We start from the raw sequence: 19,998 nt of genomic DNA on the forward strand, positions 1-19,998 counted from the left end.
TTCAAAAGCATTTTTATCCGATTAGATGGCACCATACTGCGAAAAAGCAATAATGCTTTCTTCCAGTTACATCTTGGATGCTCAGAGAATGGAAAGCTGGCCACCAGTATCCATGCCTTTGTAATTTTTCACAATCAGAGTACTCTAATTCGGTCTGCATTTGTCTGCCCTCAAACTTTTGAAAATTTCAGCTGGTGCGAATGCAGTACAGTTCTATTTGCTGATTTAATCTTAAAACTTTACCTAGCAGTGCCTTGCATATTTAAGAGGATAGATTCACCTTTATGAACAAAAACTGAACTTGATACCATTGATTAGTTCTTGCTCTGCATCCCTTTAAAAATGCTAGAGCTGTAGAGAAAGGTAGAGTGGGGAAACTACCCAATTCACGGCAGTTGTGCCTCAGCTATGGAATGCACTTCCTAGGTAGACTTTTTTGACATCTTCCTTAGATTTTTCCAGGGGAGAATAAAGCCCTCACTTTTCTGCCAGGCAATTGATCATGGAAACATTTATTTGCTGTGTTTTTTATTGCTTTTTCATATTTTGGGAAAGTTTTTATTGTGACCATGATGTATGTTACACACACAATAGTTTCATTTGTAACTCAAGTAGTTTCTTTCGATAGCAGCAGCAGCAGCTATAAACATTAATAAACTAAAAAAACTTTTCAGATACATAGAATTTAATGTACCAAGCATCATCCTGTTGCTCTTAGGAGGGAAAAAAAGCAAGAGTGTCTAGACTTTATTGTCAAGGGAAAGGTATGAAGTATTTTAAGTTACTTTCAGGACTGTCAACAGATTTAAGAATTCAACTAATTTCTCCCAGTAACTTTAAATTTAAATACATGTACATATTATGTTTTAGATGGCTCTGAGATTGTTAAAATAGAAAATAACTTATCCCACCATACGTTGCCAGAAAGGTCACCTTTAATTACTTTAATCGCTGGCAACACATTACACTTGAAATAGTCTCGACGCAAGCGTCGCAAGCCCCATTTAAACACGTATATGACAATTTTAAGTTGTTTAACCTGCCAGTTATTTATGTAGCATATTTCATATCTCACTTCTTGCCCTAATAGGTACCCAAAGCTGCAAACAATATATAGAGACAGAAAAAAAAACAAAAACAAAGGGGGAAGGGGTAGGGAGCGTCCAATGGTCAAGCACGTCTTCTCTGTCCACTGGCTGCTGATTCGTTTAGTTATAGGTTCAACCTTCGGATCAAGAGCTTTTGGGCCCTTGCCCATCAGCATGTGACCAAGGGCTTGTGCCTGTGTGCCCAGTGGAGAACAAACTCAGTGAGAAGTTTTTTTGGCGACTGCCAACCAGCAGGCTCTTCTCCAATCCTCCCCTCCAGGAATTAAAGCTTGCAGTTCTGCTTATACAAAGGCTCTGCATTCATAGTGTGAGACCCAGTATTATTTGGGAGAAGCAGCAATATGCATGTTTGTGGGGCATAGGGAAGATATATGCAAGGATACGTAGACACAAATTAGGACTTGCCTGATGCCACATGCATAACCTGGAACCCTGCTATTGCTCGCCCCCTCTGGCTAGATAGCTTTGTTTGTCCAGTCAAAGACCGGCTACATTTGATTGTTCATCAAGATATTTATACCCTGCTTTTTCCTTTGTTCAAAGTGGCTTACAAATTAAAATAAACCTGCAAGACAAAATGCAGTAAGATACATTATGACAATAATTTATTATGATAAAGCTGTATTTCAGATACAGTTTAGATGTAAGTGAAGACAACTTCAAGTATTGCTGTGAATTCAGAAAAATATAAAACTTCAACATTTGTTTTACAGTGACAAAACAATACAATAAAGATATCTGCACAAAGACATAAAAACAGAGTTCTCAAAAATATGCAGTACAATATGGAGGGGATCAAAATTTAAGTGTTCACCTTCAGCCAGAAATAGGTGTCAGGTTTTTTTGTTTTTTAAATTGTGCCAATCATATATACATAAATCCAAAGCTCAGTACAGTTCCAATGTGCATATGGAGCTTTCCATAGCACTGACGTCAATGGAGAGCACCAACTTGTGCAAAGCTGCATGCACATCAGAGGTAACGCATCTGTCATGTTTCAAAAGATGTTAAAAATTCACCTGAAGCTTGGAAAATTATGCCAAAGCAATCGCAATCATTGACAGAGGATTTAGATTATTGCAAGCAAGAAAACAGCGCTCCAGGCTTCAGTCACTGATTAAAGGTGTCAGTTTCTCTTGCAGCGGGGTGTCAAGACTGTTGTAGTTTGTGATACCTACAATCGAAATGCAGGTTTGCTTTCAAGCAAACACTGAGGGAGTTATGTGCTATAGTCCAGTCTTCAACATTCAGGTGGATCACCGAGATTCACCTGCTGGGTCATGAATCCTCATACAGCTGCATATTTCTACTCCTTTTCATAGGACCTACTTGTAGTACACATGTTTTAAAGCTCAACTGCACCATGTTTCAATTCTCTTTGTATGAACTATTACAGCAGCATCAGCCAAATGAGGCAACATTAGTTAATAGCGGAGAGAACTCCACCACGGCTCTAAGACTTGGTTTGTTCCATACTGTGAAAGACTTGGTTTCCTGGTCAACTGTCCACTGTTTTAGCCTTGATACCAATGAGGTCACAGCTTTGGCTCCTCCTCTTCCTATCACATCACACTAGATATCCTGTGCTTCTAAGTTCAGTGTGCTGCAGGTGAGTTCCAGGTCTGGAAAGAGTCACTGCTATAGCCTATATTCTGGGCCATTTCCAACAGCTCTCTTCTGAAGACCTTGAGAGTTAACAGGCAATCTTGGCACTGGTTCTCACTGTACGCACTGGTAAGTCAAATATGTATAGTACCTAATTAAAGAATCAACCTGAATTATTCAGTGAATTACTGAAATTCCTACATTTGAGTGAGAAAAAAATGACAGCTCAGTATTTTCATACAACTAATTTGATTAACTGAAGTACAGTCACATTTAATTCATTCAAAGCAGTTAAGACCTGAGATACAGTCATGATTATGTTGTAAATGTTCAGTGCCAGGGTTCGGGATGCATCTAACGAGCATAAATGTTTCCAAAAGGCTGCATTTGGTTGTTGGCACTTCCCTTCTATAAATGCAAGGAACCAAAACAAAATATCCAATCCTCTATTTAGACTATGTTTGCAAAGACCTGGCAGTTTATCTGCATCTGAAGTAAAATATTTATATGGAATGTTAAGTTTATAAAGCCAATGTTTCAAATCACAGACACCTAGTGGTCTGTGTAATAAATGATCACATTGACAACCAATTCAAAAAATTAATATCCCTTCTCACCTCTTTTCATAAATATATAAAGTCTCACTAAATTCTTTCGCCTTTAAATAAGTCAGCTAAGTCTTGTACATGTTAACATAAAATAACTGGGCTTCCTGTTTGCATGCCAAAGGTGTGATGCATCACTGTCACACGCTGTTGGTAAGACAGACTCACTTACACACAACATGCACCCATATCTATTAATATACATCATTTCAACAGGAACACAAGTAAAAGCAAAAAGGAACACCCCCCCCCCCGCCCCCCCAATCGCTTTCTTCATTCCAGAGACCACAGCTTGGGTTTCTACTGTACAAGGCCAGTGTAAAATGAGAATGATACCCAAGTTTTAATTAACAAGTTTTCAAATAAAAAAATAGCTTCTGGAGTTACACAAACGCTATTTTATCTATCTTTAAAACAATGAAGCACTGGGTGTAAATAAATTCCCCTTATGCTGCTGCCTCTATTGCAAAATTTCCAACCCATCCCATGTGTTACATAAAAACTACTCTAACCAACACGAGATCTGATGTATAACTTTAAAGCTTTCCACTGTTTTGAATACCACAGAAGTTTATCTTTAACATTTTCGATGCAAAACATTTTTATTGCTTATTGTTCGCTCAAAATATTGGTTTCCTCCAAGCAGGCAACACATTCCGGCAGATGCACCCTTCAGAGCACAGCCACAGGAATGGGAGTCTAGCTTCAAAGAACACATTCAAACATATCTAAAAAGTATCTTAAATTGGCTCTCTTAATAAAGATCCCAAAGTCAGGCTGAACATGGAAGACAGTTTACACACAAAAATATCCGTGTTCATCATTATCCTATTTCAACACTTATGTTAGACAAAGAAAACATTAGCCCCTTATTTCTCCTCCAGTTTTGCATTCTTCAGGTGTTAACTCTAGTCCCTGCTTGGCAACCAGAAACATTAGAGGCCATTTCAAAGATGGATCTCACACCTTATGATCTTCCTGGCTTCATGGAAGTCCCACACTGGAGGCACAATCTATTTATAAAATGTGGTATCTTGTTTTTGTTTTAAAAAGTGGTTATTTGAATCAAGTAAAATAAGGCTTCATCGTTGTCCTCTGCCTCCTAAAACCTATTTCCAATCAGGAAGGCTCACACACAGAAAAGATCACAATTCCACTGCACAAAGTTTGTGAAATCATCAATGTGCCAAAGCAAAAAAAGCTTCCCATCAACAGAATGGCATTTCAGGGGCACCTAAATACCCTTATAAAGTTCCGTGAAAGCTTTTTCTTTGCTTACAGTGCTAAGAATGCACCCAACTGACTGGAACCCAGAAAGCCTCTCTTTCCAATTTGTCAAAGGTTGTTTTCAGCTCATTGTACGCTGTAGTTAGATCATCATTTACTATAACTTTGTCAAAGAGATGCCCATATTGAACCTCCATTATTTGTCCTGATTTAATCATTTCTTGAAAGTCTTCTTCCTATAACATAAAAGAGGAACACCCAGTCAAGATAAATGTTGAACAATTTATAACTCAGGCTGCAATGGCAGGGACATGTTCCTGGCAGTAAGCCACACTGAATAATATGGGATTTATTTCCAAGTGGACTGGTTTAGATTCAACCTCTGCAGCACAAACAGGATTCTTGGTTCTGCAACCATCCAGAGTCCCATTTCAGGGACACAAAGGGGTGCTGATGAGAGAGCAGGAGAATCAGCTACACCCGTCTCCCAGGTGAACTGAACTGCTTTCTGCTTGCACGAGAACTCTAAAGCCAAGCCCGAAGTCCATAACAAAGTGAATGCAAGTCATATTATGCAGTTTACACAAACTATCATTTCAAACTGCAACAACTACTTTGAAAATATCCTGACAGCTGCCCAATCCCACCCCCCTTGCCCAGTGTATCAGCACCATTAGCTAGTAACTGATAATCAAAGAAATGTATGTGTGTTAGAAGCAGCACTGGAAAACTGTTTTTAAGCTGTTTACATTACTGATGTACTACCAACTGCATTACCTAAGACTCAGTGTGCTATTAGCAAGGGATTTACTAGAACACAGCCTGTATTTTTGAAAGTTTGGTACAAATCCAAAGAATCACTTGGATTCTTGGGTCTTACTAGAGCCTATTCATTAGGTTTATGTTCAAGTGTCTGGAACGCACAGAATGTAACCATAAAAAAATTAAGACAGAAAATGTTAAGAGCAACCACCGAAGACAGTATTACACTTTCCAAACTGTTTTGCATTTCACCGTTTTGAAAACTCTTGCTGAATAAACTATTAAAACATACTGTGCTTTGGAAATAATATATTACAGAAAAAATGTTCAGAAGCAGATGTGTAATGTTCACCCACAGGATTGCTTCATAAATTCTAAATAAAACTGGGAGTTCCAGAAGTGGTTGCTTATCATTCCAGGACATACCCCAATGCACTGCATTCATTTCCCCACCCCTCCTTCCATGCCAGATGGTAAGACCCAAGCAGTGGAGGCTGGTGCATCACTAAATTAAGAGCACCAGCTTCATATCTTCCTGTTATCTGTTGCAATTCCTAATGTTAGTATATTCAGCATTTGGGTTTGGGAGGAGAAGCTGAATAGGAAAAATTGAATTCCATTGGAGGAGGAAGAGGAGGAGGAGGAGGAGGAGAAGAAGAGTTGGATTTATATCCCCTCTTTCTTTCCTATAGGAGACTCAAAGGGGCTCACAATCTCCTCTCCCTTCCCCCCTCACAACAACCACCCTGTGAGGTAGGTGGGGCTGAGAGAGCTCAGAAGAACTGTGACTAGCCCAAGGTCACCCAGCTGGCGTGTGTTGGAGTATACAGGCTAATCTGGTTCCCCAGATAAGCCTCTACAGTTCAGGCGGCAGACTGGGGAATCAAACCTGGTTCCTCTAGATTACAGTACACTTGCTCTTAACCACTACACTACTGCTGCTTTACGTCACTAAGTACCCATGCGATCCAAAGAGTAAGAATGATGATGCCACTGACAGTAGCTGGAAGGAGCACTGGGGTGAGAAGAGGCAGAAATCACTGACCCCCTGATTTCAGCTTCAATGCTTCTGCCACATAAAGTGAGCAAGACAGGCTCAGGTGGCTCCTGCTCTCTCTCATCCTGCTGAATCACTTTCACCTTGCCTCTGTTCCCTCCCCTTGGGGTTTTCTGCAGCAGTGCTTTTTTGAAGTCAACAACACAGAAAAAAGTTGGTTTCCTCTCCCCTCCACCACCTGTATCACTTCAGCTGCAATTCTGCTGCTGACAAAGTATCAGGCCAAAGAAGGGAGCATCTGGGGCAGGAAGAAGCAAAGGTCCTCACATGGCCATCCATGCTAATTCAGTTGCTGAATTTTTCAAACTATATTGAAAAATACTGTTAATGTGCATTTTGAAGAGGTTATTTCCAAAAGCATTTGATTATCTTCGTTGCTGGATACAACTGATCTCATTAAAATAGATACAAATCATCTGGCAATTTTTCACACTTGAAGAAAGGCAAAAGGTACTTACTGAGAAAGGTTTGGCAGCACCCTTTTCATCTTTGCTGGAAATTATCTTGGCATTTTTTCTGGTCTCTCGCAAACGCTCAATTGATGGAGGCTTTATAAATATGACATATGGTTTAAATTCCGATGTCCTTAAATGTTTCACTGTCTGAAGAAGAAAATGCCTAGTTATAAGCAACTTATTTTAATATGCATTTATCTTTGAAGATAAGTCATTTTGCACAACAGTTTCTAGCTGTCTCCCTCATCTTCCAAAGCTATGTGTAATTTATACAATGCTTGAATTGTGGAAAATAATTTACAATTCTTCATTCTTTAATGTGAATCAACTGCCTTGTACCCACAAGGCTATCTGTGCAACTGATATCCATGAAATAAAGATATCCTAAACGCCTTTGTCAGACGACACTCTAACACTCATTTAGATTTTTCAAACATAGGAAAGTTTTGTGATCCATTGATCCTTTATTGAGTCTAGATTACTGTTGAGGGACTTATTGAGTAAATATTCTTCCTTGTCAGTAAAGTCAGAAAAGTATTTGGGATCAAACTGAAAACCAAGTAAATGAAGCACAGTACATCCCCCCCCCCCCCAAATCTTAGCATGAAATACAAAGAATCAATGAAAATAAGGGGGCCAACAAAAAAGGCAAAAACCTTACTGCATACTTACATGAGGCTGAATGTCCAACAAACAGACTTTATTTTTAGCCAGAACAGATCGAACCGAGTCTACACTGGTACCATAGTAATTGTTCTTATATTCCCCATATTCAATAAATCTGTAGAAAAGATATTTCAGTAAATCTGTTGGAAAGATACTACTCCCCTTTCAATTAAGAAGTCCCAAACTTCAAAACAATACATATATGTTTGGCTTGAATTAATTCATGAATAGTTGCATTTGTCTTCTACACAGTATTTTGTTTTACTATTTCAAATTCACAGTCTGCTGGCGTTGTGTTAAAAACAATACAAGGTTCCAATAAATTACTTGAGTTTTTAATCATCCTTGCCTAAATCAATGCAACAGAAGGTTTGACAAACGAAACAGCAGTAACTACTGCAAACTGACCACTCTGGAGAGCCAGCATGGTGTATTGGTCAGGAGTGGTGGACTCTGATCTGAAGAACCAGGTTTGATTTCCCCACTCCTTTATATGAAGCCTGCTGAGTGACAGTGGGCTAGTCACAGTTCTCTCAGACCTCTCTTAGTTTTTGTGGAGGCAGGCTTTTTTTTAAAAAAGAGCATGGTATTCCTGAACCATTGTTAATTATCAGTTCTTCTTTTGTGGTGTATTTTGCAGACAAAGCTACCTGGTTTAATGTGCAAAAAACCACATGTAGCCTATGAGTAGCTCCAAAATTACCTTTCCAGTTAGGGTGATCAGGGAACAAATTGGTAGATGAAATTCAATGCAAGATGTATGAAATGATGCATGTGAATCAAAGCTTCCTGATTAGGACTGAACTACTGGTCACAGACCAAGAAAAAAGACACTCCATCAAGTGTTGTGGGAGACAGCTTGCTGAAAATATTGACTCAGTGTGTGCAACAAGGTAGTCCCCCTGTGTAAGCACTACATCATTGCTGACCCATGGGGTGACAGTTGCTAGACAGGCTATGTTTATGGGGTGGTTTGTCATAGCATTCCCAAGTCATCTCAGTATGCAGCGTGAGTTAAAAAAACATAAACTCCGTGCTAGTGATCACCAGGAAACAGACTGAGAACAGTAATACACAAACCCCTGATGTGGGCAGATTTTGAATACTGTGTACAGTTCTGACTACAGGTAAAAAAATCATACTGAAGATCTGGAAAAAGGGCAGAAAAGGGGCAACAGAAATGGTAATTGGTTGAAGCATCAGTCCTTTGAGGCAGAGCTAAAGCACTGAAGGCCTTTTAGTCTAGAAAACGGGCAACTGTATGTGAAGAAGATGTATAGAATGACAGGTGGCATAGAGAAAATCTACAGAATCTTTTTCCACTATAATACGCCAACGTGGGGATCATCCTCTGAAAGTGATTGGCAGCGGTTTCAAGACAAAGGGATGTGGGCTACTGGCTCAGATGGACATAACAGGGGATTAGACAGCTTTACAAAAGACACCGCTATTAGCCAAGAATTGCTGAAATACTCAACAAGCTTTGGATTCAAAGTCCTCTGATTATCAAATGCTGCGGACGTCAGCAGGTGAGGAGTGTTGTCAGCAAGGGCTTTCTTGAAGCACAGGTCAGAGTGGCAATGGATGCTGGACTAGATAGCTCATTAGTCTAAATCAGCATGCCTGCTCTTATATAATTGGAACAGCGACTTCACGGTCATTTTAAAAAGAAGTGATTTGGGATAGAAAGTAAAAATAGTTCCTGACCTCTCCCCTCACAAACCAAGAACCAATAATTAGCAATGTATTTTTAAATGACTTGGTGACAAGGAAGTATCCAGCTTGGGAGATGCTTCCAGCGTTGTTAGCTACAAGACCAGCCAGGTGAGGGATGGGCTTTCATGCACCATTGTTTATTTTCAAGGATGTATTCCAAGGCTGGTTCTAATTAGAACATTTGATGCAGCTGAGAAACTTCTAGTTGGGAGAAGTGAAGTGCACATTCCAGTTGGGAGGGACGATTCACTCCAAGCCTGGAAGGTTCGGTCAGGGCTGCTGCCCCTGTTTGAAAGAGATCACCAGACTATGGCCAGTTTCTGTATGTTCCATGAAGAACCTTCCGTGTAAATTATCCCCCCCTTTTTACCCTCCCCCCCTTTGTTGCTCCCAGAGAGAACTTTGCTTTGTGATTTGCAACCTAAGGCCTCAAGAACAACTATGCTGTGTAGGATTTCAGCAAGTACGTCAAGAGTTAGCTTTGTTATTTTTTGTGTACCTGTTTTTGCCAAGCTATCATTCTCTTAGATTTTCAACATCTTTCTAATTTCCTTAATAAAGAACTATTTTACTTTTTAAACAGTGTGAGTTTACTGGCCAAACCCAGAGTGCTTGGTTATGTTATTGACAGTGGCCAGGCTTTCACTGCTTCATTTGGTCAGCCTCAGAGAGAACAGGAAGCACTTAAGACTGTAAAAACAGGAATAAAAGAGAGAAAAAAGCAGAAGCCATGCTGAATAAGAATTACTTTTGAAGATAGGCTTCACAGGATTTTTATGGGAAATATAGCTAGATTAAGTGTTGTGGGGAATCCCAGCTTCAACCCTTGCAGTCGATTGCAACAAACAAATGACTGAACTGTGCAAAAGTGTCATAGTATAGAGGGCCACACACAGCGACTAAAGACCTATTTTAAGTGCTCATTCTTACTATAAACAGCTTCTTTTAAAACCTCTCCCCATTTCAGAATAAGCACACGACAGCTGCTTTTTATATTGTTTTACTAGTGTTCCTTCATGATCTATGGATTGAAAATATTAATGCTGAACATAATGATAATTAATTATTGGCAATTGCTGACTACTTCTGGCAGTCCATGTCCTGACAGATTCACTCACAGAAGCACTCAAATCATAGGCAGGGTGCTGGGAAATATGCAGGCAGAAATTTACAATGGCTCTCGGCTTGCAGGCCTCCAAAAAATCAAATGAAGTTAGCTCTAATTTCTTTCAAGTATTTAGATGTGGAACATTCCTCCAGTTACCAGACTGATGTCCAGCCACAAAAACGACAAAATTTTGTTATTGTAGTTTTGCTTAGTTGTTTCTCACATACTTGTTATTCTGCACGTCTGTCTCAAACAAGTGCTTGGAAATAAAAGTGTACTCAACGCCGTCACTTTCTTGGCTTCTTCGTGCTCTTGTGGTATCTGGTTTTGATAGAGGATTAAAAACTAGTTTACAAAAGGAAAAAACAAACAAATGTACCATTTGGTGCTCATCACCACACTGTTATAATGCAAGTGGATGCTCATCAGCCTTCAAGATGCTCGCCCCCCCCCCCCGCCCCCCTTTCCAGGCACATACTGAAGTCAGTCTATCTTCTTATACATGCTCCTTACAACAAAAATTAATGATCCTATGGTTATCTAAATGAGAGTTCTACACTAATCCTAGCATCAGTTTCCTTTCTCTAGTGCCAGGGTATCCATCAGATAGCTTGTGAGTTATCATTAGCACAGTGGTTGCTGTAGAGAAGCTTATATAGTTGCTAGATCAGGGGTAGGGAACCTGCGGCTCTCCAGATGTTCAGGAACTACAATTCCCATCAGCCCCTACCAGCAATGAGAATTGTAGTTCCTGAACATGCTGAGAGCCAAAGAGGTTCCCTAAATTCTGTTAGATGATCCAAATATACCAAAATTATTATTTAAGTTCTTTAAAAAAAGTTTATTTCATAGGATTTTTCTCTCTGCTGTTTGGCCAACAGCCTCATTTTTGGTGCTCTTCCTAGCCCATGCTTTGTCTCTAGGTCTGAAGAAAGCTTAGTAACATGCTGGGATGGGGAAGTTATGCAAGATCTTTTCATTACTCAGAAGAAACTCTTATTAACAAAAATTCTGGTGACTCCTGCTCTAATGGTGTCAAATACCTAAGGAGTGAGAGTATACAAGCCCACTTGAAGAGGGATCTCTCTCAAAACTGAAGATTTACAGTCTATGACTGCTTCTATTTTCATGTTTAGAGGCATTAGAGAATATTTAATTAATACAGAACATAAATTACAAAAACAGCATGTTTTTACGTTTTTATGTTGTACAACAAATTATGTCTTTGACTTTCTGAATATAGTCATACAAAGTTTCTTAGAACACGTTACCACACATATTTCCCACAATGGCTTATTCATGACATTTTGTATGACATGATAAAACTTCAGAAAATCTGTTGAAGTCCAGTGCACTAATTCTTCCCATTCCTGAAATACCTTTATTTCAGTAATGCAGAGAAGGTAAAATTTCTGTCTCTCATCACGGAACGATGCCTGTATCCTATCTCTCTGCTCAGCACAGTCTGAAACCTTCCTTCAGCCTAAGGAGCCTTCCTCCAATTTGTGGCTCTTCTGTCAAAAGGGAGAAACTCTTCAGTTGGAGGAATGCTTCAAATAGTGCTGAGCAGAGTGCTGGGATGCATGCCACTGTTTATTTTAGAAATAAAACGTTAAATGATATGTTGTAGCACACTGTCTGGCAGCCTTTACTGATTTAAGAAGATGTCAGCTGTATAAAAGTTTGCTTCCTGACACAAACCTAAAATTACCAGTATATGATGAACTTGTTCATTTGATTTGAGGAAGTCAACATTTCAACATAGGCACTGTCTAACAATGGCACCTGGCTAATATCTATTCAGGAAGTTGCACTATTAACATTATGCAGTGGCATAGTGGTTAAAAGCAGGTGTACTCTAATCTGGAGGAACCGGGTTTGATTCCCCACTCTACCACCTGAGCTGTGGAGGCTTATCTGGGGAATTCAGATTAGCCTGTGCACTCCCACACACACCAGCTGGGTGACCTTGGGCTAGCCACAGCTTTTCAAAGCTCTCTCAGGCCCACCTACCTCACAGGGTAGGAGCTCTCAGCCCCTTTGAGTCTCCTACAGGAGAGAAAGGGGGGGGATATAAATCCAAACTCCTCTTCTTCTTCTTGCCCATTAAGCTGAGAGGCACAGATGCCACTGCACAAAACTGAGGATGCCTCCTCATGATTGAAGTGAGGACACTTTAGCGATGCCATTTATAGTAGCCTTTCATCAGTCTCTGAACACATGCCAGGAATAAGTTGCTTGCTTGGTGAGTTATCCCGCTGTATCAATAAGGCTTATTACTGACTACTACCACAGCGCTTGTCAACTGCTGTTTGAAGTGCACTTCCAAAGTTTGACTCTAGCATGCACAAAAACTGGATGCAACCCCACAAATCTATTCTGTGCTTTGGAACAGATTTCCTTTTGAAAAATAACGAACAGGCAGCTGGGTAGCACTAGGAAGGTGCAGGCCTCTTTCGTAACAAGCCCCTAGACTCCCCTGCTCCCATCCTGGAGGAGTACAAACTTCTGCTGCCTTTGGCACTTGTGGCACAGGTTGAACAGCTATGCTCTACCATTTCTCCATTCCTCATCTCCCATTCAGATTTCAAATGAGAACTGAGTGTTCTAAAATACTTGGCAACTTACAGCAACAGTATCCACCTTATGCTAAGAAAAATACTCCAAGGAAAAACACAGCCAATTTAAATTTTTAATCAAGGAGGAGAGCACTCTTAAAAAGTAACTTAATATGGATGTGCATATATCCAAGCTCAAATGTCCTGACCTTATGCCAAAATTCAACTGATACATCAAGGACTTACAAAGCAGATTTTCACTTACGTGGCACGGTGACACCATAATGCTGGGTATCGCTGATCAACAATTTCCGTTTGAGTTCATTCAGTCCGACACCCACAGGACCTGAAAGTTTAAATACATTTTAATCAAATATCTTTCTTTGATTACCAACACCACCACATACTATGTTGAGATGAGAAATCGAAGAGGCTTTTCCAGAGACATAACACCAAAAAAAACATTTGTAGTGGAACAACTCCAACATCAGCAGCATTCACTATGCAGATGGAAGAGACTGCCAGAGGTTTGAATTCATGTGACTTGTGGGATTCACGGACTCTGCCTTAAACGCTATCAGTGAAATTTAAAAAAAGTCTGATACTTATGAATAGATTACCAAAAAAGAAAAGAAAAAGAAAATATGGACAGAAGGTAAAAAAGAAAATATGGACAGAACCAGAAGATTAAAGAATTGGGAATATCTTTCAGTACATTTACTACACCGGTTCTTTGTACTATAGCTTCCAATTTCATGAGATTTCACCTGCTTGCTTATGCTGCCATAAAAAACTAGCACGTTCATCAGCTGTTGGGGCTATGATTTTATTATTATTATTTTATTGGACTTATATACCGCCCCATCCCCGAAGGGCTCTGATAAAATATCACGTCTTTATTTTGCTCATCCTCCAAGAATTGTAGGACAGCATACATGCTATTGTTAACCTGTTAAGTGTGAAGGAAATTAGTTTGGAAGAAGGAAGTTGTTTGCCATCTGTAAGTGTTTCTGGTATTTGATTTTTGTGTTTTTGGTTTCAAATTTATAGTTGTTTGTATTCTATCGTATTTGAATGATGTTTAAAATTATTATGTATTTTACTGATATTTAATTGTTTCATATATCTTGCTATTTTGTATGTTATATTGCTTGATACTGTAATTCCTATATTTTGATTTATATTTGTTGATGTTTGCTATTCTATATTGTTACTGCTTTTTGCAGTTGCTCTTTTTGTTCGCTGCCCTGAGCCCTTCGGGGGAGGGTGGGATATAAATTAAATATGAAATGAAATTATTCCCCCTCCTCCATTATATTCTCACAACAACACTGCAAGGTAGATCAAGCTGAGAGAGACTGGCTGACCAAAGATCTCCAATAGTTAAGACACCTTTTGGCAGACCCTCCCTCATTCACAGATACACAAGATAGCCAATACTCGAGCCTCCCCAAACCCCAGAGTTAAAAACTGCTATTATTTCACTGCCAACTTTGCTACTTCCTGCTCCCACAAGCAGCAGTTTCCATTCATTTGATCACCTGCCAATTCTCCTCCTCTCACCCAATGGGAAAGCAGCAGCTGTGCTCCTGCACTTCACCCCCACAGCATTGGGCTCGAAGAAGAAGCAAAAAGAGGATGAAAGAATGGAAAGAGAACAACAGCGGTGGTGGGAAGAAAAGGAGAAGAACTTGAGGGGCTTCAAGTGGCTGCCCCTGCAAGGGCGTCAGCAACGTCTAGTCCAGGGGTAGGGAACCTGCGGCTCTCCAGATGTTCAGGAACTACAATTCCCATCAGCCTCTGTCAGCATGGTCAATTGGCCATGCTGGTAGGGGCTGATGGGAATTGTAGTTCCTGAACATCTGGAGAGCCGCAGGTTCCCTACCCCTGGTCTAGTCAATGATGACGAATCCCTGAAACTGACCCTTATTTCAGGTTGAAAGCCAGATATTGTATCAAAAGGCATTACTCATCAATATCTTATCCATTAAAAAATTAAAAAATTACAAATTTAATTAATTGCCGTCACAATTAATCTTTGTGCCATTTGTGGGTCACTGCTAGTAAGTACTAAGGCCAGGCATAGAGGTCAGGCCCTCAACAGTAATAAATAATCAGTAGTGACTTGTAATACTCCCCTTGTGTGCCATAAGGCATACTAATGAAGGCCAAAAACTTTTCACGATTCCCAAATTAGAGTTTCTCTAAGAAAGGTATACTGTTGCTGTATTTATACCTTGCTTACAGAAAAAACAGCATATCAACTTTAACTTCATGCTAATCTGAAATTAATTTACTGTGTGGATTAATGTCTAAAATGTAAAAGCAGTATCCATCAGCACAGTCACGCTATAAAAATGATACACTGCTCAACCGATGCCATCAGATGTTTCCACTGGAAATTGTTTGTAACGCATGTTTAAATTTAGGAGTACTCTTCACTTACACTTAAACTGAAGTACCTTTCTCTTCATAATATTTAACAGCTATTGGAGCAAATTTAACAATATTACTAAAAGCAACTTTCCAGCAGCAACAGCAGGACGAAAGCCTGCTACAGAAGGGTTACTGGAGCTTTGCACACTGAATTAGTATGGTTGTACCTACCCACCCTGCTTACAAGGACTCTGGATCCAGCCTAAAATGACAATTTAGCCGTAGCGTTCCAAGATTAGTAGATTGAGAGGTAAGGCAGGAGCGTCCCATTCTGTCATAGAAAAATTTAGTTTGGATGCAACACCATATCTAAAAATAGGTGTATGTAATTAAAATGCAGTGTTCAGTCTTGCAATTTGAACAACTGCTTTGGTAAAGCTTGTGTAAACTATAACTGAATTTGCACTGTGCTCATGAAGCACTTAGGTGTCGTTCCATCAATTCTGAATATCCTGCCCACCCCCTTTCCCTTTCTTCACAGCTGCTTAGAACACACTCTCATTGGACAGTGCTTTGTGTTAATGACCAATGCCCTTTTCAACCCTTACTAGTTGCTACTAGGTACGTGTTCAGCACAATGCAGCACAGTGATTTTGAACAGGAAGTTAGCAGCCATTAACGAAACAAGAGCATTATCTGCCATGGCTAGTGGCAGTTTGGATCTCACATTCTCCCAAGCATTTGAAGGCCATGAAGAGATCGGAGAGCAGCCATCATTATCAAGGCTGCTCCTAGTCTTCCCTCCATCTTCATCTACTTCTGCCAACCAACAGCTACGTGCACCTTCTCTTTGTGTACTCTATTGTGATCTGTTCTTGAATATCCCAAGGTTAAATTCTGCTACTTCAGGTGCCTCAACATTTCACCACACTGTTATTTTGGGTAGCAGTGACTGAACTAAGTGAGGGAGAAAAAGCCCTCTCAGGTGTTGGAAAAACCAGGTGGGTGGCATGTGCCAGGCAGAGACCCTGGGCTGTCAGTGGGGCCCAGATGCTTTTGAGGGCAAGGTGGAATAGGGCCTGCACGTCAGAGCAGGGCTGTTACATCACATCCTGGTGGCAGGAAGTGCTGGAATTACAACAGAGAATTTGATTGGTCAGGCAATTTGAATTTGGCATGCACATGACAAACAGAGCAACAGAAGTTTTCTCCTCAGTTTGACTGGAGTAAGATCAGATCAGGCTAGGTAGGATGGAATTACCAGACCAAGTGAAAATATTAAAGCTGACAAAGCAAGAGCTTTAAAAAGAATGCTAGAAGCAGCTGCTGTTGAGATGAAGGCTCTCTTGCTAAATGCTGGCAAGCCAAAAGGAACGCTGCAGCCATGGAACCCAATCTAGAAGGACAAATCTGGCTCAAGGAGCTAGAGATGGAGAAGTTGTGGTTGCAGGTGGAGAAGGACATAAGGGACCAGGAGATGGAGATCTAGAAACTGAAAATGTAGTAGGAGCAGTGGGAAGAGGAAAGAGAAGTCCATATGCTTGATAGAGAAAAAAGTTCCTGTCAAAGACTGAATTATGTGGTAGTTGGCTTAAATACCACTTCGCTGCAACGGGCAGTAAATAATGTGTGGGAGCCAGGCAGGCCATGCCCTGTTTTTAGTTGTTTTTTTTATACAAGAATTTTTATTGCATGTGCGTTTTAACTTGGTTTTAACTATTTAAATGGTGTGTTTTTGTTATAATTGTAATGGTTTATAATTTTAATTTATTAGCCACCTTGATAGCCCTGATGACAGCAGAAAGGTAGGGTATACATTTTATAAATAAATAAAGCCATCTATATAAGTGGTACAATTGACAAGAGGTGAATGATTCCGAATATAACTTGAATGAATGTGTCAAGGATCAGCACACCTACTTGCAGAGCACATGTAGGAGTCACACATGAACTTCCTGGAGACTGAGAGATAACATGACTGATCAAGCTCTTTTCAAAATAACTTACTTTACAACAAATTAAAAAGCACAAACAATAGTTGAGACCATGTGACAGGGAATTTACATTCTGCAAACTAGAATAAAGTGATTTTGAAATATCTTGGCGGGCAGTTGTTTTAAATAGGCTCCAGCACTAAACAGTGTTTTCAGTTTGTGTAGCTGAACATTTTTGCCATGACCAATTATGTGAAAATTTAATTATTTGTACTTGTGTTTCCTGGCACTAACAGCCAAGCTGTATTTCACACGTCATATTTGATACTGCTCCTAGGTTGCAGAAAGCTTTTAAATCTGATCATTTCTACTGTCCCAATAACAGTGCCAGTTTTTCCACGTTTTACCCAAGACATTTTAATGATATTGGCCAGACTTAAGCTGCCCTCAATACTGAGAGAAAAACATCAGAATTACTGAAGTCTGCAATAAATTGTGAACTGCTTTTGTTACTGTAAAAGCACACTTTCTTCATTTGATTTATTACCACCAAAATAAAATGAAATTTCTAGATATTCCTCAGAGCCAGCATATGTGACTTGTTATAAAAAGCCTACTTATCACACTTTTCACAGACCTCTGTTGATATAGGTGTAAAATCAACTCAACCATGTTATTACTCGCTGTGTACAACCCACAATCTCTCGCTCACAGTAGTAGGTGCCTGAACTTGCACGTTAAAGAAAGACAAAGCTGTTTATTAAAAACTGATTTTAAGCGTTCCCTTGGATATGAGCTATATAAAAACAGCAGTTCTACAGTTCATAACAGTCCCTGACAGAGGGTCATATTTCTTCTGGTCTGCAACTTTTTCTAGTGGAAGAAACTCTGCTAATGAACAGTTAGCCTATGTAATACTGAAAAAGAAACAAGAATACAGTGCAACAAGTACTAGAAAAAAGGTTAAAATAATTGTGTTTTAACTTGAATTTAGGAAGATATCCCTAAAAAGACAATGCATTTCTACAAGTGGGTATCACTTGTGGGTATCACATTTCTACAAGGAGGTATCAGACTCTGAAATCATGGAAGAGACACAAGAACCTCATCAAGGTGATTTTTGAGGCATCATGGTAGAATTCCTAAAGACCCATCTTGTTAAAAACTCACTCATCTCTGTTCTAAAGGATTGGTTCCAAGGGCTGGCCAGTGAAATTCTCAAACTTCAAGCAGAACTTCTGGAGCAGAAAAATGGTATATGAAAGGATATACTTCCTTTCCTCCCACTCCATTCAACCAGAAACTTTTTTGTTTTTTTACTTGCTTTTAAAAATTATTGCTCATTTTCCCCCACAAAGGCAATATGCCCGAGACTTCCAATTCACGCTCCGGCACTTCCATGCAAACTAATATACGCAGAGGTCCCACAGTATCTTGAAAATGAAATTTGACTATGGCTTTCAGCACTTAGGAAGTTCTTGGTCAATTTCATGTTCAACACCCTGGGAGAGAGAGCTGTGTATTATTTCGGAAAATAACGCCAAGTTTGTCTCACTGCTCACTGGAACTCCCATGGATCAGGATGTGAGCCAGTGAGGAGTCTGCAAACAGGAAGGAGGCAGGAGTGGAGCCTGGTTTCATGATGAAATGCAATTAATGTCTGATTTTGAAATCATCCCTACTCTTATGAACCATGTCCAGTTCTGAGACGATGATGAGCTTAGCTACAGACACACCATAAGTTCCACTCAAACAATGAATGATTCATTCTATCATTACAGGCAGCTACTAGCTTTGAGTCCCCTTTTCACCATTTCATCGTTATAATGGGACTGATTCTGGACAATTTGAAAACCCAGCAGGGGAATAACAAAAATCTGAACATATTGTGAAGACCAATATAACATGTATATAAAGTACGCCCTGTTAGTAAATAGTTCGTAAACAATACACAAAATTAGGAAATAATGTTACCAGGACGTTATATTCCTAAGTTTCAACACTGGTGTAACACTAGATACTGCTTGTTGACGTACATCTTTGAATCATAGAAACATTATGAAAGCAATATTCTAAAACTATAAAGGTGGCACAATTTATGAAGTCTGACTCCTTTGCCGAAACACTTTATAAGAAACCTCTGCATTAGACTGCAGCCATGGTTGGGAATGACTAGCTTCATAGTAGGTTATGAGAATTTACCGCGGGGGGCAGGGCAGGGGGGTAATAACTTTGGAACCATTTTAAGTTGCCTGCTTTTGCAAAACCACACACACACACAATTCCAAAAAACAGAGGAAATGGTACACACCTTCACAGCGTGACCATGGTTGAACTTTTGGTCAGCATCTGAAACAAGCTTTGTTATTTAACTAGGATTTAGAAGCCAGCTTAAAACTCTGGGGGAAGTGATTTTGCAACCATTAAGCAGGAAATGACACTCTGTCTGCACAGGCTGTCTTGTGAGATAGAATACAGCTAATTGGCTTCTGTGTAAGAAAACAGGATTCCTTTTTATGGGAGACTGAAGTGATGCAAACAATGGCCTTTTTACAAACTGAAACTCACTTACAGATACTATTCTCTGTGCTGACTTATAAACTCCCATTTTTCCCCTCACATACATGAGTGTCTGTGCACTAGCAACGGGAATGACTACAGTTGCAAAGGTACCTCTTTCACAAAAGAGCAGGGTATCCATCTGCTTCTGGATCCTTAAGAGTCCGAGGAGAACCTTCTCCTGTCCTTACTGTTTAAATACAGTGAATCTCCACCTGATCTAGCAAATGCAAATGGAGATTAAATATTAACTCACCTATT

The 19,998-nt window shown here is 39.8% G+C and overlaps 1 protein-coding gene across 8 annotated transcripts in view; it reads right to left on the reverse strand.

Moving 5' to 3' along the window:
* Positions 1–1,692: 1,692 nt before the first annotated feature.
* Positions 1,693–19,998, reverse strand: part of MPP7 (MAGUK p55 scaffold protein 7) — a 98,210-nt gene continuing 79,904 nt past the window's right edge. For all 8 annotated transcript variants that reach the window (XM_048510575.1, XM_048510574.1, XM_048510573.1 and 5 more), the window contains 5 exons: positions 13,134–13,214; positions 10,538–10,631; positions 7,493–7,601; positions 6,824–6,967; positions 1,693–4,782 (listed from right to left, as the gene is read on the reverse strand). In XM_048510575.1, coding sequence (XP_048366532.1) covers positions 4,603–4,782; positions 6,824–6,967; positions 7,493–7,601; positions 10,538–10,631; positions 13,134–13,214 — 608 coding nt within the window. In that variant the 3' untranslated portion in view covers positions 1,693–4,602. The remainder of the gene's footprint in view (positions 4,783–6,823; positions 6,968–7,492; positions 7,602–10,537; positions 10,632–13,133; positions 13,215–19,998) is intronic.

Source organism: Sphaerodactylus townsendi, linkage group LG11 (genome assembly GCF_021028975.2).
Source record: "Sphaerodactylus townsendi isolate TG3544 linkage group LG11, MPM_Stown_v2.3, whole genome shotgun sequence".
Lineage (NCBI taxonomy): Eukaryota > Metazoa > Chordata > Lepidosauria > Squamata > Sphaerodactylidae > Sphaerodactylus > Sphaerodactylus townsendi.